A 27,935-nucleotide genomic window follows, 5' to 3' on the forward strand; every position below is an offset into this window, starting at 1 on the left:
ATTATGGCAACCAATCATCTGAGGTACGAGTCTTACGACTCATCCCACTATCTTAAAGGTTGTTGGGGCCAAGCGTCTTCTTTGTTTCCTTCTAACTAACTGTATACAAATCAATTCTTCCAACTCATCGTCCATCTCCTCCTCTTCATTTAATTTTCATTTAATCTAGAACAACAGGTCCCGCGCTCGACGCGTAAGAGTCAAAACGCATTGAGGTTCAGGACTGAAAAAACTTCGCTGGCTACAACTTAATAGGAAGCCTAAAATAAAACGGTTCTGGTGGATGTTGGGATTTGTTCAGGATAGACAAACACTTCGATGGCTTCACGATTCTCTAGTCTTTTCACTTGACAAAAAAAGTCAGTTACCGTTATTGATGGCCATTCGAGCCTTCATTACCGTTCTTTTAGCAGCAGGATATTATCCTAAATCAGATTTATTTTTTCAAAATAAAAGCCATCATTGAACTATATAAGTTAATATAGTTAACAATCTTGTCTGTACATTTTATGTTAAATGTCTGTTCTAATGTTATTCTTTTTCACCGACTAGATTAACTATATTGCCTTATAGATAAATAAAATCTCAGTGCTGTCAGCATAATATCCTGCTGCTAAAATAACGTGAATGATGCCTCGAATGGCCATCACTAGTTATCGCAGACATCCCAACCTGCAAAAGGTCATTTCAGGGAGGTATCCCGAAGCGCCCCCCCCCCCAATAAAAAGGAGGACAATGATATGACTTTTACAATCATTTAACCCACCATGGGCAATGCTGAAGTCGCTTTTGCAAACTGTACAGCGTGCAAGACTGTCATTATGTTTTACTCTTATAAGACAGGGGTACACTTTCGTGTAGTCTTGCGTAAAATGTGCCTTATATTTGCGTTTTTTGGGGCACTCTCCCTCTGCCATGGCGCTCTTGTTTCTATACTGAACTGAGTATTCAGTTCGGGACTCGAGGGAAGAGATAAAAGCCCGCCCACAATGACAATTGATTGGTTGATTCACCGAAACAGGCCAATCAGGATGTTCTCTGTATTACATGCGCTTCATGAGGCACACACGCAGACTACCACACACACACGCAAGATCTCTCGCTCTCGCTCCCTCTCCCTCTCTGCCGTGTGCGCGCTACACGGTTTGAAGAACAGTCTCTGTCTTGCATGCGCGCCCTTGATCACTCGTTCTAAATTCCGGGATATTTTAACTCATTTGCGGGCATCAGGGAGCCGCTATCAATATGCGGGAGACTCCCGGAACTTCCGGGAGACTTTGGATGTCTGTTATAGTCACCTATGTCATTCAAAAATGGCTAATTAGCTGTTAAGACGGCCAATGGCAAAATAGGATTTGTTCAGGATAGACAAAACCTTGCTGGCTACACGATTCTCTCGTCTTTTCACTTGACGAAAAAGTCCGTTATCGTCACCAATATTGATACAGTAGTTATTGTATCAATGTCATTCACGAGTGGCTAATAAGCTGTTAAAACAGCCAGTGGCCAAAGCCATAAAGTTCATAGATGCTATTTGTGGTGGAGGTAAACTAAATAAGAAACGTTACTCAATTTAACACAATATAATGGCGTCTAGCAACATATTACTTGCTAATATGCTTTTAAAACGGCCAGTGGAAAAGGTCATACAGTTTATAGATACTATTTGTGTTGGAGGTAAAATTAATAAGAGACGTTACTCAGTTTAATGCTATTTAATTGTGTCAAACAAAATATTCAAACTTTGCGTGCTAGCTGTTAATGAGTGAAAATAATATAATGTGAAGAGGCTATACTAATGCTCTGCATTAGAGCATTTTGGTGGCGTAGTTGTAAAGGACCATTCCTTTCACGTGTGCCTCCCTGGTTCGATTCTCGAGGGGACAGCTAGGATTTTCACATTTTATTGGGGGCCGGATAAACTAGGCTGGTTTCTTCTTTTCCTGGACTGGTGGAGTCAAATGTATTACCTGCTTACCTCTTAGAATGTAAGAGTCTATATCCACAACGGATGATTCCACATCCACAAAAGAAACTTTGTGCTAACAATGCTTTTTGGTGTTCATTTAAGTTTACGTTTACGCCTGAGAATTGATTCTTAACACCGAGTCAGCGAACCATAGTTCAGTCACATCCGTATGGAAACCAAGCGTATGGAGACATTTTCCTACTTGCCACAAGATGGCACCAGTACTCCATCACGACTCTCCCCTGAAACAAGGTTGCTGGCTGTCTTGAGAGGTAGCAAAGTTGGCAGGCAGGCAAAAGCGGGAGCGAGCACTAACGTCAGGGAAAAGTGGAAACGAGGCGGAGAAAGTGTGCCGTGCTGTTTTGCTACCTTGCTAGTAGCGGTGTGACTGTTCCGGACTGTTCACGGTGTGTCGACGGGGAAGTAGAGAAAAATAAAAGACAAGACGAGAGTTTTCTGGAAATATAACTCCCCTCTTCACAAGCGCTTTACCCACACAAAACAAGGAATATATCCGCCAGAATAAAAGGTAACTATGTCACTATATACTAATTGTTTCTTTACCTATGAGATTGACATATATATAATTTGGTTTAATGTTCCAGCTTGCTAGCAGTAAGTCTGTACCTTCCCACAATTTACCGCCTATCCTGGAATGACAAATCTACGAGTTCTGACTCGCAGTTTGACAGCACGAGACATTCTGATGTTTGGGTTGTTGACAAGTAAACTAACTACCCACTGGAACTAACTACCCACTGGAACTAACTACCCACTGGAACTAACTACCCACTGGAACTAACTACCCACTGGAACTAGGTGAACGCTGTTGGAAACGGTGAACGCGTACCTAGCTAGGTCGTAGCAGCCATAAACCAGGTAGTAAGGATTCTTATTTCAGCTCAATGTCACACCTTACTTACACACTGCTCCCACACCACAGAGGCACTTTACAGTTAGGGTGAGAGGAGGCAGAAATATTCCAGGAAGCTGGTCTAAGTCGATTTTCGACATGTTTCTACATGCTAGCAACAGCTAGTACAACCAAATAACTACACTGATCCATCAGAGGAGCCACTTGCAACACTGACTTTGTTGTTATTTATAAAGTATCTATTAGACAATGTTCTCTTGCATCTAGACTCTGGTATTATCAATGGTTTGGGGTTTAATTATTTCTCTGGTGCTTTTGTCTTCCTTGTTTACCTTATTTTGAAGAGTGATTCAACGTTGTTTACAAGTTAGAATAATAGTAATCAAGTCGCCGGGAGGAAGAAATGGAGGATTCAAAATGTTTTCTGCACTTAAAAACCAAAATAATTTTCAATTTTAGTTGTTTAGATTACGTCGATATGATGGATATTGTACAAAACAAAATTAATTGGATAACTGCATAGCTTACCCATGAACATTAAACCACGTTCTGGCTCTTGGACATGATTAAGCCTGCCATTGTTTGATTTATTTTCAGACATGCAGTGCTTTATTGTGCTGGAAAGTGCGTCAAATAGTTTTTTTTTTGCTGAAATAGTAAGTATGTCGGAGTCAAACACACACCATCATACATGTGAACCGGACTCAGCCATAAAATAAAGCCATTTCATACTCCGCAATCAGTGCGGTGGTGTAGGGCTATGGCATTGATTATTGCCTTAAGCACCGGTTAAAATGAAATAACTTCCAGTAAAAGTTGTTGTTCCATCCTTGCAATCGATTATTTGTTTATATCTCTGTGTGAGGGAGCGAGAGTGGCTTGATAACATGGGACAGAATGGCTGTTCTAGTCCATGTAACTAATTCGTCATTCGATGAAGACAGGGATGTGGTCAGAAGTCATGAAACATGCTGTAACCTGTGTTGTGCCATGAAAAAGTATTGGTCCCCTTTTAAATATTGTCTTTTTGCATTGCAATGTTTCATAGCTTCAAACAACAAAAATGAATATCAAATAAAGGGTTGGTGAGTAAAGTCACAGGATTTATGTACTTAATTCCTTTTTTATGCAAGTAGTTATGCCACACCCAGTGACCGATCAGAAAGGGAGATAATTATCTTAAAATTCTCCTTAGTATGAGAAAAATCTCAAAGGAATCTGAAGCCCGACTGGGACATGATCCTGCAAGGCAATGACCCAGAACATACAAGCAATTTCTTAAATTTATATTAAAGCTTTGGAATGGTCTAGTCAATGACCGGACCTCCATTGAAATGACATTTTGTGGAGGGGATGTGAAAGTGGAAGTTCATGATCAAAACCATAATTCACTTTTCTTTTTAAGCAGTTCTGCATTGAAAAGTGGTACACACAATTCTTCTAGAACAATGTGAGAGGCTAATCAACAATTACAGGATGTTCACAGCATTGGGTGCTGCGTTAACTTATGCACGTTTTGCAATATAGCCTATATATAGTTTGTTACGCAGCCACCAATATTCCCCTGTGAAAAAGTGGTCGCCCCCATACACTCGGTAAATAGTTGTCAAATGACTGTGACCTTTCAGGCATTTCTAGACTTTGTTTGACAGGAAAGTAGGGGATGATAGAATATCAGTGAGCTGGGTTCAAATCCGTGCATAAGAGGCAGCATCTTAGATCTCCGGACCCCTGTACGTTGCTGGTGCTGGAGAAGTTCATTAAATAAATGAAGTATACAAATAATTGTGGTTGATTTGGTTGAAGATCAACCAATAATAGAAATTTCTTGCAAAAATAAAGAGATTCCTAATGGGTACAGATCCAAAGCACTGTAGGCTATGGTTTCCATTTGGGACGCTGAGTCATTCCTAACATGACCTGACTACCGTCTTGTAACTAATTCCTCAGACTAGGCACACACGTTGAAACAGCCCCACCCTCCCAGTGCCGCACCCTCCCAGTGCCCCACCCTCCCAGTGCCGCACCCTGCCAGTGCCGCACCATATAACTAACACGATAAAGGCAGACAAATGTTGATTAGGAACAGATGAAGATGTCAGAAGGTGTCCTACAGCCTGCAGTGAGAGACACTTTCTCTAGGATGTGATGTGTGATCTGTGGCAATTTATTAAGAGGATTAAATCCCACTCCCTCTGAGCTGCTGGGTGAGAATCAATCCACATTCAGTTTTCTGTTAAACACAGTCACCTGAATTATGTTCTTTACTGGAAAAAAGGCTTATGCAAAACATTCTTCCACTAAAGGCATGCAGAACTTTTGGCCTCACACAGCAGACCATAGATATCCTGAAAATAGACCAGCAAAGCAATACACCTTGTCATTTGTGCCGGCCTACACAGATCCTCATCATCTGCTATAGAGATTTTCCACAGCAAGCAGACCTGGTGGCCGAGGCTCAGCTTTAGGACCCCTTTGTAAATGATAAGTAACTAAGCCATGTCTGAGCCAGACTGGCTCACAGTCAGGATCTCTTGTTGCTGTAGTGCTTCCCCCCCCCAATAAAAGGCATAACAGTCTTTGGTATCACATCACTGGGAATCAAATATCCAACCTTTCAATGAGAGGCCTGTAGTCTAATGTCACAGCCTCTCAACTGGTACCCATTTTTGGGGTGTTTTAGACCAGTTTCTAGAGCCACACTGTGGGCTGTTTCTGGGCATTTGTGTCTTGAATGGAGCCAGGTTATAAATACACATGGCGGTTTAGGTGACTGTGGTCTTGTGTGGACCCTTTTCTTAAGTCCTCAGTAATTAGGCCTATTCAAAATCATTTGAATTTGGATGGTTTGGTGTATGTCTCAAATTGGAAGGTGGGGGGGGGGGGGGTGCAGTTTTCCCGTAGTTCGCCCAGGTCTTGCTGCAATGTAATAAACAAATGTATTGTACACATAGACAATGCAGTCTTCCAGGCACACGCTTATCAATGCAGCATTGGAATGTTCCCACCCGTTTTCAGCTATTGCTTTTATAACTTATCCTAACTTATGGCCAAATCTAACAATATTTGTGTCAAATTAATGTTCAGCATGTTGCTTCCCCTCATTTGATTGTCAGATGACATAAGCTAATGGAGCAAATGCAAAGGCCAGAGTGTGTGCGTGTGCGTGTGGGTGTGTGTGTGTATGCGCGTGCAAAATACAACTGGGAAAATGGTAAACTGATTTTCTGAAATTATATCAAACTGATTTCATTGGCTCCCTTTAGAGCAGTTTATTGCCTTATTTGACCAGGTATGCTGACAGAAAACAGAGTGCAGTTACTTTCTCTTGTACAGTAAGGATATAAGAAGAGGTTGCGAAGGAGAGAAGAATGTTCCCTATTGAAGAAAAAATAATTGTATGTTGCAACATATACAGCTCTGGAAAAAATTAAGAGACCACTGCACCTTTTTCTTTCCTTTCCAAAAAATATGAAAAGGAAAGTTTTGCGTGAGGAACAGATGTGTTCAATTTGCAGTGGTCTCTTTATTTTAATCCCCCTGTTCCTCACTCAAAACCTTCCTTTTCAACTTTTCTGGAAAGGAAAGAAAAAAAAAAAGGTGCAGTGGTCCCTTCATTTTCTCCGGAGCTGTATATCATTTTGTAATCCCTGAAAAGGCTGAAGGACATTTCAATAGACATTTATACAGTTATCAGCTCTCTGTTATGGTCCCTTATTGTTGTGGTTGTCAGCACAATTAAAACTCTATGTCAACAGGTGAATTGTGCTTCTTAATGTATGTGTGCACCTTTGTTTTTCGTTATTTGTAAAAAATGCCATCATACACCCCTGTTGTGACCAGCTGAAATACTTTGCTGGACCTGTTGTGTGACTCTAGAATGGGATTTAACAAGGTACATTTAAGTTCATTGCAATGTCTTTTATTTTGTTTTTCTCTGGATACCCTATTATTTCAAGTACTTAATAATACTGCTTAATTATTTAAACATCTATCAAATTGAATTGGCCTGTCTGTCTTAATTATGCACTGGAGCAGTTCAGCTACAAACGGTCACTTTCCATGATGGCCAGTGCATTGCAACATTGAGCTCAGGAATGTGTGACATGATGACATCAGGAGCGAAGTATGTATAAATTGAGTAGACTGCAATCAGAACAAGAAGCTGCAGTGTACTTCAGATGTGAAGCGCGTGCGTTCGTGCGTTCGTGCGTTCGTGCGTGGGATTTGGTGAAAGAGGAACATGTGAGTTGTATCAGTCACTCGCTCACTCCCTCTAATCTTATCTACTTCAGCCATGAGCAGCACAACTCTCAATGTGCAACACCAGAGAGTCTTGTGGATGGGATTTGTGTGTGTGTGTGTGTGTGTGTAATCTTATCTACCTCTTAGTCAGCTTCCTAGGCCTAGGAGCACAATTCTCACTGAGCTTGCATAGATTTGAGAAATGGGATAAGCAGGCAGTCATCAGCAGTCCCCCTCTTCTATCCAATATGTGTTGTTTGCCTAGAAACCTATTATCTAGAATTCAACGTTTCTTGTTTATTTCCTCCTGATCCCCGAGAGTCTATCGCTGGAGTTTGCAGCCGCTGCGTGAGCATGAATGTCCTGGTTCTGATGTCTCCACGTGTCTCCTCCTTCCCAGCGTCACCCGGGGCCATGCTGAGCCAGACGGCGTCCCTGTGGCGGTGAGCTCCGGGGCCAGCGTTTCCCAGCGTGATGGCGTCAGAGCGCGACGTCCGGGGTCGGGAGCTGCCCATAGCCCCGGGCCAGGTCTACATCGAGGTGGAGTATGACTACCAGTACAAGTCCAAGGAGCGCCAGATCTGCATCCAGCAGGGGGAGCGCTACATGCTGGTGAAGAAGACCAACGGGGACTGGTGGCAGGTGAAGAAGGACGAGGCCACCAAGGCGTTTTACGTCCCGGCGCAGTATGTCAGGGAGGTCCGCAAGGCGCTCATGCCCCCTCCCAAGCCCCTGCCTCTGGGTCACCATGCGGGGGTCACCGGCGGAAACTCGGTCCAGGTCAAGCCCAGTGCCTCCAGCGAGAGCCTGACCGTGACCAGTTTCGTCCGACCCACTCCCTCGTCACCCACCCCCTCTGCCTTGCCGGTTGGCACTTTTACCCCTCCGAGCCAACGCCGGGACAAGGATCCCCATCCAAACCCTGGTAGAGACGCTGGTAGCCTCAAGGATTTGGACAAGGCTGCGGTAGAGATTATCCATCCGCATGGTTGTGACACCCTGCCCCGGGCCCGCGCCTCCTCCCCTGAGCTCCGCAGGGACCCCCTGGATATTGACATGGCCGCGGTACACTGTGACTCAGAAGGGTCCGAGAGACGCTACGACTCCTCCGGAGATGAGCTGAGCAGCAGCTCTACAGAGCACCTGCAGGTATGATTGGAAATCTCTTCGTTTATCTACGGTTTTGGGTGGAAGCTTTTCCACGTGTTTTCTTTTTTTTTTGTTTTTTGTCCCACTGGAAAGCTTCCAGTATTTTTAACTGCCCTGCTTTTTGGTAGCTTATTTTACTGTCATCGTTAACATCCCAAAACCGAATCGACATGTTTCAAATGAGACAATGCTCCTTGTTATCGTTGAGGTCTGTATGAGTGTGGACTTTAGTTTTCCAGTGTAAGGGACCGTGTTGGTCATATGGGGTAGGTGCTGAAGTCTCTGAATCTTCCTTACTGTACAAGAAGATTACTTTCAAAAGTTTTATTGGAAATTGACAGTCGCATGTATTGATGTTGTTGTGTTCTTTTTAAGATGCCAATTACTTTTTGGATCTAAGACTGAAAACACTCAAACTGGCCTTGTACACTTCTGTTTTTTGAGGGGGGGGGGGTTGTTATAGTAAGTTATATAGGTTGCCTGTAGTTGATCTAGGTGTCATTGCCTTTGGCTAACTTAGTTTAGGGCACAATATGGTTTCTAATCGTAAGCTTGCTACTTGTGGGAATGTCCTGTACACTGCCCTAAACTATGCAAAATACGATTAGAAATAAACGCTAAATAATCTTCTGCTTTTAAACAACCTCCGCCTGGATCCATTTGGTGAAGGCCAGTCCTGATGGTCTCTGTAGTGCGAGTTGGGATTTGGCTGGCTGATTATGAGCTAGCTAGCTGTTATTCACTAGATGGGACTTTGTTGCCATGCCACCTCGCTCTATTAAGTGTCTGCGTCCAAAGTGGCCCCCTTTTCCTGATCTAGGGCACAACTTCTGATTGGAGCATTCTGGTCTGAAGTACTGCCCTTTAACGTGAACAATGTCCTAGTTGGGATACTCGCTAGGCCCTTACTGGTGGGGCCTTTGTTCCCTTGCCATCGGTTCTATTGAAGTCTGCAGGGGAACAAAGAAGCCTCTGACTGAATAAGAATTGGGTCATGCATAGGCTCCAGCCATGGTACCCATCCCCTCCACCCAAAAAGAACAAGATAATAATATATGTGTTTTGACTTTGACCTTTATCCAAAACGAATGTCATTTGAAAGAATGGTGTTGGAGATCCTAGTCCCTGTGAATAGCCAGTGAAATTACCCCAGAAAACACTCCAATCCCTCTTTGCTACTCTTACTGCGCTATTTAGTCAGCGGACGCTCTAAGTTGGGTTACTGTTAAGTGCTGTAAAGAGGACTGGTCGACTGCTGTGTAAAAAAAGGCTTTAAAGAAATCTGATTGAATATTCTGTCTAACACCGAGGCAAATCATTCAGCAGATCTCCAGTCGGTCTGTTAGTTTATGATTTAGGCTTGTGGTCCTCTTGTGGTGGGTGGGTGGGTCGGTGGGTGGGTGGGTGGGTGGGCTCTGCTCTCACAGGAGAGACCAGAGGAGGATCAGTCCCCCCACGGGTGTGCATTTGACAGTCTTTTAAAGGATGGTGCCGTGTGACTGAGTTACTGACTGGATGAAACTGGATGAAACTGCAGCAGCACTGTTTGGTGTCTGCGTGCCTCCCTGCCTGTCTGTCTGCGTGCCTCCCTGCCTGTCTGTCTGTGTGCCTCCCTGCCTGTCTGTCTGTGTGCCTCCCTGCCTGTCTGTCTGTGTGCCTCCCTGCCTGTCTGTCTGTGTGCCTCCCTGCGTGTCTGTCTGCGTGCCTCCCTGCCTGTCTGTCTGTGTGCCTCCCTGCCTGTCTGTCTGTGTGCCTCCCTGCCTGTCTGTCTGCGTGCCTCCCTGCCTGTCACCATGGTTTTGTAGTGGATGAAAGCTTTAACAGGAAGCCGCTGGAGTGGGTGACACCCGGCATGTGCCAGTGGGTCTGGGTAATGAGCACACCTGAAGAGAGCCAGGCCAACCATGAGATTAGATTCAACACTATTGTCATTGAACAAGTACAAGTACAAATGCAGTTAGCGTCCAACCAGAAGTGCAAAGAGGGTAGAAAATCCAGCCCCGAGATGACAAGTGCTATAGCTTCTACTATACGAATGTATCTGCCGGTTGTAGTGACCACATTCATCCGGTTAATTTGATCTCTTATAATTATAATTGTAATCTTATTTTAATTTTAATCTCTTCTTATAATCAGCAATTGTCACAAAGTGCTTGCATAGATACGCAGCCTGAAATAACCCAAAGAGAAAGCAACAACAAGAAATTGATGCCCCCTGTCAACATCGAGAAGATGGTCAAAGACAGACAGAAGTGGGCAGACAGCCTTTGCTATCACCCTACACGCCACCTGCACAATACGAGTGAAAAGGGATTTCTCAGCGTTCTAGGCCAGCAGATGCTCCAGAAACACGTCTATGCAAAACAAATCAAGGCTAGTTCGTTGTGATTGGTCCTGCTTTTTTCTATGTATTTGTTTTGGTGTTTTTTGGTTTTTATTACCCCGTAAAAAGTATGGTCTGGATATTATCCAGTACACCAGGTTTTAATACTTATTCTAAAGTGCACTTCTAGCTAATCAGAAACAAGTTTTCAACAACACTGTTTCATTGGGGTTATAATGTACAGTTTCTTATTTGTCATATTTTCTTCAGGGGCCAAGGCTTGGACATTCTCCCTCACCTGTCATAAGCGAGGGCTTCCTCTGTAGGTTAGAGGGGCAGAGGAAGAGAGGGAGGAGTGGGCCAGAGACTGTATCATCACTGGTCTTACGTTGTATTCTTAGGCCTGCCCTTCAGCGCATCAACCAGCTGGCCCGTTCAGCTCGTTTGATTAGTGAGAGAGCTGATAGCTCTTTAATCGGCTGTATTTGAGGGAAAACTGTGACACAGTTTATCAGCGCTCTGACTGCGTCCTAAGTGACACACTCTCCCCTATATAGTGCGGTATATATCCTAGATGTCACCCTATCCACTATTGGCTCTATCTGGGACACACTCTTTCTCTCCCTCTTTCATATCCCATTTCAATGCAGAGCCGGGAGGGACTGGGGAGCTTAGGCAGGGATTGCTGCAACTTTCCTTAGAACTGCACACAGTTGTGTTCAGAAATTCTCTCCAGATTCATCCTCAAAAACCGCCATGAACTCGGGATTCTGATAATCCTTTGTAGAAGTCATCCATCGAGCTGCGGCAGCTCAATCACTGTTTCGTTATTATTAATATAGTAGTAGCATTCTAACGCTTCTGTAGCCTCTGCGCCCTAAGAATGGCAGGATTTTCAGTTTTTCTTTCTAAAACATGTTGCAACCCAATTAAGCAGGGCCCGGATGACAGGTGTGAGCGTTGTCGTATTGTCACTCAGCTCACAGCTTGCACACCAGAGGTTTGTTCAAAATTGAATTGTCGCAGTTTTATCAAAGAAACATTCACGGTGACTTGCTAGTTTTTACGCTGCCTTCTATTGGCATTTCGTTGGGTAAAAGTAAATCATGAACTGTATTTTAACCAAGAGAAGCTATGTGGGTTGCATTATAAAGCAGTTGCTGCGGGTCTTGAAACAATTATGTATTGTTTAAATTGGTAGAATATGTATTTGTTACCTTTATAATATAATTTCTGTTCAGAGGCAACTATGTGTTCTAAAGTGTCACAGTACTGGATTAAGTTAATGATGCCATTGACCCTGGATGTCTGGCTGATGAGCAGGGAGAAACATTTTGTCACTTTGCCTGAAAGAATGAGCTGTCAATTCATATTGCCTGCCAGGGACTAAGCCTTTTTTTATGTTCTTCATCCAAAAGGTCATCTTAGTATGTTGTATTGTTTATTTCATAAAATCAACCTCATCTAAAGTCATTGTCATGGTCTCATAGTTTTTCTTAATTTGCTGCATCAGTGCCCATTATCGATTCGCCCATGGCTACCAATTCTTTTAAAATATCCTTTGGGCTTATTGTTTTCCAATAACATTGAACTACTTTGAATAAGGACTTTCCTTTTCCTTCGAATAGTGTTGGAGACTTTTTACCTTCACAAAATCTCAAGCACTTGCAGGAATCCTGGTTGGATAATTCACATGTTTTGTTTTATTACCTTTGTGATCTCAAGAATCTTTCTGGATGTCTGGATTGCCTAACAATTGGGCTCTATTTGTTAGGTATTTTGCACCCTATATGGCATGAATAATATGCTTAACAAGAAGACTCGTGCCTGTTTCCATGATAATATATTTTGTTTCAGAATGTAAAATTGCTAGACCTTAATCTGTACATGACCCTAAGCAATGCAACAGCCCTTTCATTACTCAGACAGTTGGTAACTTAACTTCATAACCAGGTGTCCTTGGAGGACTTCAAAGGACATACAGATGAACAGGTAGGCATGTTGCTCAATGTTTCTAGTGGTCACCTGGTGTCACTAGTTAAGTTGGCTTAGTAACAACTTTGGTACAAATGTCACTGTCAAGAATAAACATTATCAACACTATGAAAGAACGTTAATTTCAACCACACAGTGAAACAGTAATCGACACGTTTATATCTTTTGATCTGTTTGTCTCACTCATTCTTAGTCTTGCTTTTCCTGGTCTATAACAGACGCCACTGGCACCATTTTGGCTGAACAGGCGGGAGTTATGCCAGCCTCTTTGAACCATTCTCAATCTCACATTCTGTTTCTCTGGGCCGTGAAATGACTGAATGAGAACCTCGTCAAACAATGTTGTGAGAATGATGCGAGATCTGTCATCTTATTCAATTACACTGATTGGTCCGTGGGAGGGGTGTTGCTCCATTTGTGGGGGACAGCTTGTTTACTGTGGCCTTGTCTTCAAGCACTCTGCTTCCTCTCCCCGGGCTGGCAGCTCTAATAAACATTTTAATCAGCTCTCGGTCTGCATTGCTGAAACTGTCCTCGTGATTAATGAAACGCACACGTTTCACCTCAGGACCGAGGGAATGGTGCAGAACTAACAGTCCCAGTGACCGAACCCCCGGCTTAAGGTCAGGGGTGTGAGACGTTGGCTTGGAGCAGCTGTGGTCACGCTGTTCGTTCTGTTTTTAATGTGCTTACAATTTGACATGGTTGCCGGGCCGGGGCAAATGGGGCCTTCTAGAGGGGTATGGATCAGACTGTTTCCTACTGCTGGAATGACCGGAGTCTGTATTCACAAAGATTCTTGAAGTCAAATACTGATATCTTATCTAGTCTCCTCAGATCATTTCAGTGCTCATCTGACTGGTCCTAAGTACCAATTGAAGTAACACATAATTCTCTTGGGCTGCCTGTATCAACACAGCCTGAAAGACAAAGCTCTCCTGCTAATGCCCTGATCCGTTGGGTTTGGCTCCGGCAGCTCTTCAGCCTAGGCCTTCTGTTAGAAGTGAGTCATGTCCGGTAATGTAGAGGTGGGACTGTGGGCTGTTCTCTCTCCTCTGAGGAGTCTTGAAGGAGCAGGGGCGTGTTCTACCTGGGAGAACACAGGAGCACTGCTGGGTTCTCTCACACACTCCCTTTCTCTCGCTCGCTCGCTCTCTTTCATACTGTCTTTTTTTTTCTTCCTATCTTTGTCTTTGTTTCTTCCTGTTTTTAGATCTCCCTCAATCTTTCTTCCTCTCTCGTCTGTCTTTCACTCTTTTTCTTACTGTGTCTTTTCTCCCTCCATTTGCCTTCGTGTTTCTTTCTGTCTCTAACGTTCTATCTCTGGCTCTTGGAGAAGAGACCAAATGGGCTGGGCTTAGTAGGGGCTGGGCTTAGTAGGGGCTGGGCTTAGTAGGGGCTGGGCTTAGTAGGGGCTGGGCTTAGTAGGGGCTGGGCTTAGAAGGGGCTGGGCTTAGAAGGGGCTGGGCTTAGTAGGGGCTGGGCTTAGAAGGGGCTGGGCTTAGAAGGGGCTGGGCTTAGAAGGGGCTGGGCTTAGAAGGGGCTGGGCTTAGTAGGGGCTGGGCTTAGTAGGGGCTGGGCTCATGAGCTTTGCTCCCTCACTATTAGCTATTATCCGTCTTTCGTTGCAAAGTGTGCTATTTTTCACCACTTCTAACTAATGTGAAAGCATTGTTTTGATGTAGGAATGGGCATGCGGGTAATTTACATCTACCAGTCATTTTCTTTCAAATTAATAAAGGAAAGCGAAAACTTTTTTACCTCATTTTCCTTGACACCTAATTACTTGATTTCACATTCTGGCTATTCCGCAGCGAGTTTTGGAGATAAAATTATCATGATGTGTTCATCTCACCTAGCTGTTTGGCTTCTCCTTACACTCCTCTTTTAAAAAGTTGGAGGTATACACTCACCTAAAGGATTATTAGGAACACCATACTAATACTATGTTTGACCCCCTTTCGCCTTCAGAACTGCCTTAATTCTACGTGGCATTGATTCAACAAGGTGCTGAAAGCATTCTTTAGAAATGTTGGCCCATATTGATAGGATAGCATCTTGCAGTTGATGGAGATTTGTGGGATGCACATCCAGGGCACGAAGCTCCCATTCCACCACATCCCAAAGATGCTCTATTGAGTTGAGTTCTGGTGACTGTGGGGGCCATTTCAGTACAGTGAACTCATTGTCATGTTCAAGAAACCAATTTTGTGACATGGTGCATTATCCTGCTGGAAGTAGCCATCAGAGGATGGGTACATGGTGGTCATAAAGGGTGCCCAATTGGCACTAAGGGGCCTCAAGTGTGCCAAGAAAACATCCCCCACACCATTACACCACCACCACCAGCCTGCACAGTGGTAACAAGGCATGATGGATCCATGTTCTCATTCTGTTTATGCCAAATTCTGACTCTACCATCTGAATGTCTCAACAGAAATTGAAACTCATCAGACCAGGCAACATTCTTCCAGTCTTCAACTGTCCAATTTTGGTGAGCTCGTGCAAATTGTAGCCTCTCTTTCCTATTTGTAGAGGAGATGAGTGGTACCTGGTGGGGTCTTCTGCTGTTGAAGCCCATCCGCCTCAAGTTTGTGCGTGTTGTGGCTTCACAAATGCTTTGCTGCATACCTCGGTTGTAACGAGTGGTTATTTCAGTCAAAATTGCTCTTCTATCAGCTTGAATCAGTCGGCCCATTCTCCTCTGACCTCTAGCATCAACAAGGCATTTTTGCCCACAGGACTGCCGCATACTGGATGTTTTTCACTTTTCACACCATTCTTTGTAAACCCAAAAAATTGTTGTGCGTGAAAATCCCAGTAACTGAGCAGATTGTGAAATACTCAGACCGGCCCGTCTGGCACCAACAACCATGCCACGCTCAAAATTGCTTAAATCACCTTTCTTTCCCATTCTGACATTCAGTTTGGAGTTCAGGAGATTGTCTTGACCAGGACCACACCCCTAAATGCATTGAAGCAACTGCCATGTGATTGGTTGATTAGATAATTGCATTAATGAGAAATTGAACAGGTGTTCCTAATAATCCTTTAGGTGAGTGTACATGGAAAAGAGCGCCTTTTCTGGCCAACTTTCATGATTAACTCACAGGCACTTGACCTCCCATGAGGAGTTGCTAGACCATGATGAGACAAGGCACCTCTGTCCAGTGTTGCCTTCTGCCAAACCCCTGATTCTTGTGGTTATACAGTGTTGCAAAACTCCTATTATTTTTCAAAATACCCTGTATTTTTCTGGAAATCCTGGGGCTTGTATTCCATGTTGTCTGCTGATTTCTTTATGATTCTGGGAGGGAAACTCTTTGCAGCATTGAGTGAGTAGAAATGAAATGAGACTAGATACCTATATGGTGAACAAAACAAACACATCAACAGAAATACCAGAAGTCTGTTCCTGGAAGCCACCTCAGCCATTCCACATGTCTAATGGTCACTGCTTCCATCCACCAAACAGTTGGGAGGAATTCATAATTTAATGGGAGAAATCCTTGCCCCCTCCTCAACCAGTTACACACACTGTTGCATTTACATAGTCTAATATTACTAACCTTTTGGAGAGACAAAAACAAATGTTCCATGTTCCCCAAACTTAACCATAACCCTAACCTTAACTTCAGTAACCTAACCTTTTACACCTTAACTTCATCTAATTTCACCCTAAACCTAACCCCAAAGCCAGGAAATCAATTTGTCATGTTCTACTTACCATCCCCTGACTTGTGCTGACCTTTTGTCCCCAGCCGTCTAGTAAACCATGCCCACAAACACACAGAAACAGGCACCTCTGCCTGGAGGTCTGCAAATACGGGGGGGGGGGGGGGGGGGGCAACACTGAGCTCCGTCTTACGTGAAGCTTTTCTCAATCCCTCTGTGAGCTTCAACTGGATATGTGTCTGTTTATGTGCGCGTGGGGGAGGGAGGGGAGCGCGGAGGGGCCACGGTATTGTATCCGGCGGGACTGGCTGTGCCGCGCTCAGCGTTTATCGAGGACAGCTGGAGCACCGAGAGGACAGCGTGGCGTTGCGCGTCTGTCCCTGTAAATGTGTTGGTCCGTGTGTTTGTCCGTCCCCGGCGCAGGCAGCGCCGTCCGTCCAACGTGCCTCTGTGATAGTGAGCCAGTCAGTGGCCGGGAGGGGGAGGAGGTGGGCTGTGTTTTGGGTCTCTCCAGCGCCTCTGCATTAGGTCCACAGGATAGAACGAGGCACCACTCCAGAAACAGGGACGCCATGTACCCGACCGACGAGACAATCACGGTAAGACTGCCGGATTCACACACGCTCTCACACACGAGCATCCAGGTGACCATCACTCACTTCACTGAGAAAGCAACTCGTATACACATTTGATATGTTTTCACTACGTGGGTACATTTGAAAGAGTGACGGAGAGCAATGCATTCTGACATACAGTCCTACATACTGGTCATGCTAGCAAGTTAGTCATCTATTTCTGGCCCCTTTCTTTTATGCTGTGTATATTATATTACCACTGTCTGTAAATCAAATCCTCCTCCTGGGGACACTCGAGTTGTATTGATTGACCAATTGATTGTCTTTAAAGCACGACCAGTCGACCAAACATATATAACAAAGAGAAGCACATTCAATCTTCATAATGTGCTGACTCAATACAGCCCTCATATAACTTGTAAATGTTTCATCTTCCGGCAGACCGGTTTATTCCGAGTGACTTTTAGTCGGTGCAGTTAACTGTGGTTAATCACAAACCAAGCGGATGCACTACAAGCGGCTGGGGCTTATGGATGACACTGTATTCTCTGCTCTGTGAGCAATAGACCATGATCTGGTAATGGGCTGCAGTACTTTAGAATACTTCATTAGCGTCATATAATACCATGTTATTACGCGTAACCTCTGTAAGCCTGTCTGATAACTTTGAGCTCGGTACTGCTGTACATACAGGCATTGCATACTCATTTTGCTTCATACCGATGCGTTGCATGTGCGCACTCACACGCGCACACACACACACACACACACACTGCTGTGCACGCACACACGCACATCAACTAAGAGTAAACATACCCTACATGCCCACACAGTGCACGCACGCACACACAACATATACAGGACACAAATAATCGGGTGGATGTGTTGGGCTTAAACCTGCACAGTACAGAAAAGCCCCTTTGTTTGCCTGAATGTCGCAATCACCGCTGTCTGTTGGATTCCTTGAAAGATAATTGAGAGACTGACTAGGATTCTGAAAGTCACGGTTTGATCTAGAGGGATGATCATATGTAATGCCACGGGTCGGTGGCTTAGCTAAGAGGGTGTGTGTGTGTGTGTGTGTGTGTGTGTGTGTGTGTGTGTGTGTGTGTGTGGATGCGCTAAGCACTTGCCATGCTATATTACGTAAGGGGGAGGGCTGAGGCTATGTAACATTTGTTTGGACAGCTGGCTGGTGAGAATAACTGGGGAAACAGGGCTGAGCGGGGAGGGGAGGGGAGGGGAGGGGGGCCCTGGATTCTGTAATATTGCTTTGTGGATTTGGGATTTGTATATTGTTGCATAGGAGAAGAGACATGTGACTGCAGTGAAAAATCTGAGTGTTTTATTATTGATACAGTATGTTTCAGCTCTGAGTTTGTGGTTGCTTATCTTATTATCCTGGATGCATTGGTGATAGTCTTTGCTGCTGCAAGCATGTATAGTTTTGGGGACTTCTAAAGTACTATTTAATCAGAACATAACCAGATTGGGATTGTTGGTTTTTGCTTTGTCATTATGAGGTACTGTGTGTAGCTTGTGCCATTATAAATTAACTCTGTGGCACAACAGAATGTGGAGAAAGTGGATGGGTCTAAGTTCTTTGTAAAGGTACTGTCCATGTACGTATTGATCAGTTTGTTAGGGACACATCTCATTTGGGGACATTTTTGACAAACCTGCTATGTGAAGTGGGCGCTGAGTCCTTCAGTTACTGTTGAGCGACGTTTGTATGTCAGGCTGTCTGGACATTTGCTGCTCACCAGGAGTGTCCACTCATTGCTACAGTTTCTCCTTTGTCACATGGAAACTTCCAGCAGGAAAATGAGACCTGCTACAATGCATTGATTGTCTCAGGATAGCTCCGGGAACTTGAAAACCCGTTCTGTACTACACCACAACCTAACAGAGCATGTTTTGAATGGGCTGTTGGCAGCATAAATGTACCCACCTTCCAATCTGTAGCGATAGTGTGCCATTGGAATATAGTGTTCTGGGGACTCCTCATCAATCAGATTTTCAATCAAATTTGTTTCATAAAGCCCTTTTTATGTTAGCAGTTGTCACAAAGTGCTCATACAGACACCCTGCACTGACAATCCGAACAGGTAGCAACAACAAGAGGTGATGCACAGTGGCAAGCAAACACTCCCTGCTAGGGTCAGGTTACTGGGAAGAGGAGCCGTAGGGCTCAGCGTCTTCATATGATTGTGTATGATTATCTGTCATCTCTGTGAATCAAAGTCTTTACCAGTTTCAAGTGAAGACTCTCACAATGTACACTGAAGGTCACAGTCACAACCTATCATCTTGTGGCCGGTCATTGCTATGGCAGAGCCTTAGGTCACGGCGTATACGCTGTCATATCGGTCCCCTGTGACCTTATGCGGGTGTATCAACGCTCCCGCTTGACGCATGGCATTCATTCACTCGACCCTCTGCCCAGAACCCGTGTCCAAAATGGCGTCCTACTTCCTAAATGCTGCATTGGTTCACTAGGGCCCTAGTCATGGACGGTGCTACGTGTGTAAAACATGTCCCATTTGGGACTCAACCAGAGAATGATATTCCTCGGTGGGGCCGTTACAGTGACCCACCCTGTGACTCCAGCTGTTGTGTCTGATGAGACTAAACTTCTCTTAACCGTAGGAAAAGAGTTTCCCCTGAAGCTGACCGCCCTCGACCCCACTGCAGCCTGTCCTGACGGAGGCAGACTTAAGGGGGCACAAGGGGTTAACAGGCTTACAGTACTACAAGATCACATCATGACACTGAATGTCATGGACGTCGCTGAATCAATAACTGGCCTGGAAGCTAAAATAGCCTAGAAGTGAGTGTGACATTGTGCTCTGACTCCTGAGTGTCTGTTCGGTGAACAGCTTGGCGTCAGAGTGCTGACATCACAGTCAGGAGGTGACTGGTTTGTGTCTTGTGTCTCATTGGTTTACTCTCAAGAAGTGCCTCCTGTCTCGTTGGTTAATATCAGGCAGTGGCTGGTCTGTGTCTGCTAGCTATTTGTCAGGTTCCTCCTGGTCATGTCTTCATACCTTCGTACCCCTGACTGTCAGGGGATGACTTCAGATTAGACTATTTTATTAGTCTTGCCTTCTGTTTTCTCCTCATGTTATTGGTCTGTGTGAATCTTGGATGGTGTTACTGGACCACACACTGTTCATTCGGGTCGTCCTGATTCCTCTGAACCTTTTGCTACCAATCCCACTTCTTTAGAACACAGTCTTGTTGAGATGCACTGAACTGTGTGATAGTCTGTCTGTAGTGCGGGAAAGTTGGTCTGTCCGCAGTGAAGCCAGGTCTGTCCGCAGTGAAGCCAGGTCTGTCCGCAGTGAAGCCAGGTCTGTCCGCAGTGAAGCCAGGTCTGTCCGCAGTGCAGCCTCTGCCTATATCAACAACTTCTTTGTGCTGGCTGATGTGGGTTAGCCTGCAGCCCCATGTCACACATCACCTGAGAGAGTCATTGATCATATCCACAGAACAGGCCCTATTTTAAACAGCCTGCCTGAGCTTCCAGAAAACAGGCCAGCCCTGCTCTGCTGTTCCACTTCCCCAATCTACAGTTAGTACAGCTTGGTCACGCGCTCTCGCTCTCTCTCGCCCATTTTTGCTGTTGCTCTTGCTTTCTTTTGCTCTCACTCTCCCGTCTACTCTCCCACACTTTCCCTGCCTACATGACCCATTTCACACTCCTCTTCTCCCTGTCCTAAACTGCATCATGTATCAACCTGTCCCCATCTTCTCAGGGAAGAAAGTGAGTGAACATTTTCATTTCCCTTAGCCACAGAAAGAGCATGTTCTCCGTCCTCCCTATCCTCAGGCACGTTATAACAACACACCTCTGCCTTTTTACAGGAGGCACTAATAACATGTTATAACAACACACCTCTGCCTTTTTACAGGAGGCACTAATAACATGTTATAACAACACACCTCTGCTTTGTTACAGGAGGCACTAATAACATGTTATAACAACACACCTCTGCGTTTTTACAGGAGGCACTGATGACATGTTATAACACACCTCTGCCTTTTTACAGGTGGCACTGATGACATGTTATAACAACACACCTATGCCTTTTAACAGGTGGCACTGATAACATGTTATAACAACACACCTCTGCCTTGTTACGGGTAGCACTGATAACCTGTTATAACAACACACCTCTGCCTTGTTACAGGTGGCACTGATAACATGTTATAACAACACACCTCTGCCTTGTTACAGGTGGCACTGATAACATGTTATAACAACACACCTCTGCCTTGTTACGGGTGGCACTGATAACATGTTATAACAACACACCTCTGTGTGTTACAGGAGACTAAGGGAGAACACAAGTATCCCTGGTTACCAAAAAACACTGTGCTCCCTACACACTCATTGCTGTGAATTTTGCTTTGTAGCATCCGTATTGCAAGTGGTGGACAAACTGGGGACAGAATACAGTAAATCTGTAGCTAATAGCAGCCCCTCCTTAACAAGGTAGACTAAAGCAATTCTACATCCTTAGCAGAGGCCCTTAAAGCTGCAGGATAGTGGTGTGTAGTGAGAGGATATGCAGAGCATGTAGAGATTCTGGTAGCACTGCAGTTATTTCAAGGCCATGGACCATTAATCAATTGCTCAATAAACCAATGGACATGGAGAAAACAACAGCCAACCATTCCTTTCACAAACAATTTGAGTTTTCTCTTCAGAGAGCGGTGGTAACTGCTATACAAATGACTGTCGTTTAGGCTGGCTGTCTCTCAGCACCGCCCTGAGGACCAGAAGTAGAGGAGCTCAGCAGAAACGTCCCATTGGAAAGGATGGAGGGAAAAGGAGAAAGGAAGGCGTAGACGTTGTTGGAGCTAGCTGTTAATTCAAATTAGACCTGGTGTTGGTTGAGTATTTCTGTATGCAGTGTGGTACCCTGTTCGCTATAAAGTGCACTACCAGAGACCTAATTTACAGTAGTCCGTTACCAGAGACCTAATTTACAGTAGTCCACTACCAGAGACCTGATTTAGAGTCGTCCACTACCAGAGACCTGATTTAGAGTCGTCCGCTACCAGAGACCTGATTTAGAGTAGTCCGTTACCAGAGACCTGATTTAGAGTAGTCCGTTACCAGAGACCTGATTTACAGTCGTCCACTACCAGAGACCTGATTTATAGTCGTCCACTTACCCATTTACCCATCAAGCATGCCACAACTACAATGCGCTAAACCTCTGACACTATTCCGCCTATTCCTTTATTTTAATTTCAGAATGTCCAACATTTTGGTTGTCATTTCATGCTACATCATTTGGTATGGTTCATTTAGCAATCATTTAGCAGTCTTAAAGGGATGATTTGCCCATGTGTGGTTCATTTAGGGTGTTTAAAAATGCAAATAACCACAGTTGTGATGACAATTGGTATTATTTAGGAGTGATCTACTTGTGGCTTATTATGCTCCTAGGATTGTTTGATAAGTCACTTATTTTCTTTCTTCATAATGTCAATACCTCTGTCCTGGAATTCATGTGAGTCTAAAGACCAGAGGAAATGCCCAGGCAGACATCTTGTATCTGCAGTAGCACATGGGGTTGGTATTTAAGGAGAGTTGTGTCCTGGACATGTGATCTGCTGACCTCCATCTCTCTCGCTCTGGACCATGGCCCCTCAGACAATTTCTGATTACCAGGCGCTTGTTATAACAGAGCAGGCCGAGGCTGGGATACTGGGAGCATAGTCCCAAACGGCCCTCCATCTCCTCTGGGCCATGTTCACACAGTGCAGTAGGGAGCAGGCTACAGTTGGAGACGCAGCAATAGAGGGTGAGGTGCCTGGGTCAGCGTCTCTCAACGCTCTCCGGTTCCTGCCCTTAGCGCCATCCTCTCTTTCACCTTGTCACGTCCGTCTGTGCTGTTAACTGCTGGGTAATACATCAGGAGGCTGGGATTCTGGATATAGGGCTGGCTGCGACAAGACAAGGAAAGATTAGGTACCCTCTGCTGTGTTCCACCATTACTTTAGTCATGCTTTCCAAAGGTCACTTTGTTCCCTATATTGTGCCATACTTTCCTCTTGGTCAAAAATAATGCGCTATATTGGGAATGGGTTGCCATTTTAGATGCGGACAGCAGAGGGCTGTGGCCTTGTGGTATTTTCAGGATGGGTGGGTTTATTTATCGGAGATAAAATGTAAGAGAAATTGTCTACAGTAAAGCAACCAGGAACTAGGTATTTTAAAGTGGACATGATTTGATTCATAGTCGTACAAGTAAAAAATCCCAGCTCTCTTTAGAAAACCGTTTTCTTTCCTTTCAGAATGCCTGCGAAACCTGTATTTCTGGTTTGGCATGCAAACAAAAACAAGCTAGGACTCTCTGGTCTCTGACATAGATCTTCCTAACCAGTTGAGTAAGAATAATGTATTGGCTTATTTTTGTATGTGGCGCGGTAATGAAGGTTATCTAACTTTCTTTCGGCAAAGACTTAAAGGTATTCAAAGTCCGCGGGGTGGTTGAGATGTTGTCAGTGAAATGTGCGCAAGGAGAACCAACGGGTGCTTCCTGTCTTTTTTTTATGTTGATCCAATTTGCACAATACAGATGATTCAGTAACAGTATTGTTTGTTACTTTTTTAAAATCAGGTTCACCTAATCACTTTTCTGACCAGTTAGATTTTCTATTAAGTTAGCGCACCAAATCCACTGCAGAGCATTTAGTGTTTCTTAAATGATTAAGTTAAGGGGATACCTCGAAATTTAGAAATGTTGTCACTTGACAGCATGTTGCAATCTGATATTAAAATGAAAATGTTACATGGTCTCATATTTAATCCACCTGTTTCTGCAAGACCACAGATCATAGAAGAGAGCATATCCAAACAAACAAACTATGAAGACCCAAGAGTTTTCAAAACAAGTCCTGGGGAAAATCCTGAAAAAGCACTTAACAGGGCCAACTTTGAAAATCTCCCAGATCATGGTAAAATCCATGTACATGTATGACAGTGTATGCAGTCTTTACTATTAGTCGCTGTGGATAAGAGCACCTGCTAAATTGTTAACAAAGTACATGTGATTTCCTCAGCCGTTTTAGGGGCTACCGTCATGATAAAAGTAATGGTAGAGATGAATTTAGAGTGGAATGTGTTGGCCTGAGGTGTTCCGCGGTCTGGCCGGCTGCTGCACGTTGGTGTCCTGCTGCTCTTCCAACCGAGTGTTTATAATCTCACCAATTTCCACATCTAAAAACAGTGAACTGTCCTTGTTAATGTGTTAGTCAGCCTGTGTTGTTCCTCCGGGGTGGTCAATCTGGCCTGAGTTTATGTACACCTGACAAGGTGTGAACAGGTGAACGGCGCAAAGACATTAGTTGTGAACCGGGTCTGCATTCGTTTTTTAATATTATTTTGGACACATCGAGTTCTCCAGGCCCTTTTTATATTTTCATTCTCGGTAATCCCAGTGGATACTGTAGCTGTCAGCCTGGTCTTGACGAATTCCTTTAATGACAATGTTGTGATGTTGTTCAGAAGAACAAGCCCTTTGTATCCTGTCCTGGCCCAGCTGTGAGTCATTCTGTTTTCCAGTGGCCACTCTTCTCTGACCTCAGGGTTACGTCGGCCTTTGTGGACTCGTCGTTGTGTGTTTCTGTGACATGAATGCGGCCCGTCTCCGGAATCGTCTTCTGTCTCCTCTCTAATCGTTTGTGTCTATGCTGTTAGCGGTCCGCTGTAACATCACTGTTCTGCACTAGTAATTAACAGTAACTAGTTTGCATAGTGGTAACCACCTCACATCCAGTCCATTGATGTGAGGGTTTCTCTGACTCAACCTCCTGTCTACTGTCCCAGTCACAATCATGGACTGTGTGGGTTCGTAGTGGTCTATGGTCTAGTGATCCGTTCTACAGGGACATAGGCACCTTCTCGCACTATTGTCGCCGTAGTGACACTTTGGTCTCCACTTCTGCACTACAGGGCTCTTATTAAGGCATGAGGGAGGATAATGGGTCTTTTCATTGCCCTGTTCGATGACTGGTTCTTGGGTCACCACAATAGTCTGTGGCTCAAACAGCACCCTATTCTCCGTATACTGACTAGATGGGCTTTGACATCGCCAGTGTCGCTGTGGTCTTTCACCAGGCAATCATGAAAACACCAGGCGGACCCTTAATAGTCCTTTAAACAGGCCTGTATTTGAAATGCTGGCTACCATCGGGTCGTAAAACAAATGGTAACCTGGTGCGATAACATCTTTCCTGTAGAAGCTGAGCCTACTAACGTATTGTGGTACTGGTACCGTCCCAGCCCTGACACGGGGCCTGTGTTTTGCTGGGTGGATGTTATCTCTCCCATCAATGGCCCTCCCATAGAACAGGAAGTTGTTGCCTTTAGGCCTTGATCTTAGGACCCTTGTTTGTCCGTTTTATTTCCTCCGGGGTTAGGATTTGTAAGCTGTGACATGGTCTCTACCGGCTTCAGAGTCCGTCTCTGTGGCTCAGCCGTGCCTGCAGACATGGAAAGATGTTTTCAGACAAACGGCCCACAATCCTCTGGTGCTACTGTGGAGGAGTAGGTCCAGTTGTGCCATTCGGTACCACGGCTGGCCACACACAGCCACTTTGTAAGAACATACCGGACCCCTCAGTGGGAGTCCATTGAGTCCCGGCTGCAGTCCTCCAGTACATTGTAGCCACTGACACAGCATCTGTGCAGACGATCCCCAGCAGTAGGCTAAAGCATCAATGCCTCTCTTACTGTTTCACGGTTTATCTGTCCGGAGAAATAATCATTTGTGCGGTGATATATGCTTAGTTCGACGTCAGGCCGCCGTATTTTGATAGAGATTACTTTCGCCGGCAGCGTCCAACTTCTAAAAAGTTCTCTGATCGGATTTTGGATACGATAGGATTAAACGGTAGAATCTGTTTTTTCAAAACTGAAAAGATTCATTCTGAGCCTCTAGATAGGATTACTAAATCCTTATCTGACCTTTAATATAGTCTACTGTTTTTAGAGTTGGCACCAGACCAGTGTTTTGATAACTTTTGCCTCCAGGCTTTGCTACGCTGTGTTTTGGGTGTGTTTTGATGTGATAGGATTGTCAGTCCCTTTGCTGCTCTGGAGAACGACGCACGTGGTGTTCCTTCCTCTTACCAGACCAAGGGACCAGGGTTCTCAACCGGTTGCAGGGAGCAAGTTATTTCAGTTGAACTCACATTGCCCCATGAAGAAGTTGAATACAAAAGCTCCAACTAAGACACTTAAGTCAGGATGTGATGCATTTGTCTCTGCTTGAGCTGGGCTCTGTGTTCACTTGAGTGTGCAGTGTACTAATCACAGTGAACTGAATGTGGAAATATGGCTAAACCCCCCGAAACACAAATTAACTTTGTCAGCAGTTCACACTATACCTCAAAGGGCCAGACAGCCGTTAAAGCTGCCGCTTGTTGCCACTCTCCTTCTTCACCTCCTCCACTTCCTTATTTTATTCCTTCCCCTCCTCATAATCATCCTCCCTCTCACCTCACAATTAATTTCACTAGGTAGGGTGCCATTTGGGACACGTTATTCTACATGACATGAACGATACTGTGACAGTAGCTACCACTGTTATACAGTATCTTCTTAATCTGCCTCCCCTGTCTTCAATAAACTCAACCCTAAAGCTGTTGGATTAAGATGAGCTCTGACTTTTAGATTTATGATAAATGATATTTCCACACAGACATGTCCTCCTTTTGAGCGTTTTGACACTAGTGTATTAGGTACAGGGAAACAACAGCTAAAACCCAAACTGCGTCCTATTCCCTAGGTATAACAGTACACTACCTTTGACCAGGGAGCATTCTCCTCCCACATTCACTTATGTGGGTTCTGGTGCAAACAGGTTCCTTAACTACCTTCATACTGGAATTGTTAGTCCATCTTAAGTGGATGGTCAGGGTACAGAAGATGATTATAAATAATGATGGAAGGGCAAACCGTTATATTATTGGGAAAAACAAAATGTCTAAGCTTTATCGTATTTGGGATACGATCACATACTCTATCTATCAGACCATGTGTTGGAATACTTCCAACAGATTTCTGAAATAAAAAGCACTGTTAGTTTATTTCTTGCTGATTTCAGTATTTCATCTCCAATAAAACGATCGCTCCAGTAGAATAGGACCCTAGAATAGGGTGCATATCAGGACACGGACCACATTTCCCAGGACAACCATGTTCCATAAGCTGATTATGCCGCAGTATCCCAGGCTGCTCCCGCTGACCTGTTACATCAGGAAGTCTCTCTGTTGTCTCTCCTCTGTCTTTACTACCGGTGCACTCCTCCCTCCCTTCCTGTCCTGCCCTCTGACCCCCCGGAGACCAGCAACAGTCATGTCCCTGCTGGTTGGAGAATTAGCCTCATTAGCATCAGTCTGCCATACTGGTGGCATTAGGCTTGAATGGAATTACCCATTAGTCCTCCAGGTTAAGTTGCCAGCTGTCTTTCTGTAGCATGACATGTCACTGGTTCAACTTCAAAGACTAAGGGCCGCATAGATTAAGCCTAGACTGGGTCTGAAGTCCTCCATTGAGCTTGCTTTTCCCCCTAGCCTAGGCTTATTCCTTGTCTGCAGAATCAACCCCAAGAGCCTGAACATCATTGAAAACACACACCAAAGAAGCTATCAAAATAATATGGTATTCTGGTGGGAGGATCCAATTTCCTGCTTTTTCTTTAAGTAATGCTTTGTTCTCCATCAGTGTGCCCCATCATGGAGATTCATTGTGGACAAAAAGGTATATCTGCACTTCAAGTGGCTTATTGTTGCCATTTTAGTCGACCTGTTATCCACTAGACTGTAATAATATCCCCAGCTCAACACTATCATCCACTAGACTGTAATAATATCCCCAGCTCAACACTATCATCCACTAGACTGTAATAATATCCCCAGCTCAACACTATCATCCACTAGACTGTAATAATATCCCCAGCTCAACACTATCATCCACTAGACTGTAATAATATCCCCAGCTCAACACTATCATCCACTAGACTGTAATAATATCCCCAGCTCAACACTATCATCCACTAGACTGTAATAATGTCCCCAGCTCAACACTATCATCCATTAGACTGTTAT

General features: G+C 44.5%; 1 protein-coding gene across 9 annotated transcripts in view; it reads left to right on the plus strand.

Annotated features, from left to right (window-relative positions):
* The first annotated feature begins 2,233 nt into the window (after positions 1–2,233).
* arhgap12a (Rho GTPase activating protein 12a) overlaps positions 2,234–27,935 on the plus strand; it is a 48,971-nt gene continuing 23,269 nt past the window's right edge. For 4 of the 9 annotated variants that reach the window (XM_029118647.2, XM_029118650.2, XM_029118652.2 and 1 more), the window contains exons 1-2: positions 2,234–2,498; positions 7,489–8,237. In XM_029118647.2, coding sequence (XP_028974480.1) covers positions 7,563–8,237 — 675 coding nt within the window. In that variant the 5' untranslated portion in view covers positions 2,234–2,498; positions 7,489–7,562. Of the gene's footprint in view, positions 2,499–7,488; positions 8,238–16,533; positions 16,830–27,935 lie in introns of those variants that run through there. The other 5 variants (XM_029118653.2, XM_029118654.2, XM_029118656.2 and 2 more) reach the window with 2 other exon arrangements.

This window comes from Esox lucius, chromosome 3, assembly GCF_011004845.1.
Source record: "Esox lucius isolate fEsoLuc1 chromosome 3, fEsoLuc1.pri, whole genome shotgun sequence".
In the NCBI taxonomy this organism is placed as follows: Eukaryota; Metazoa; Chordata; class Actinopteri; order Esociformes; family Esocidae; genus Esox; species Esox lucius.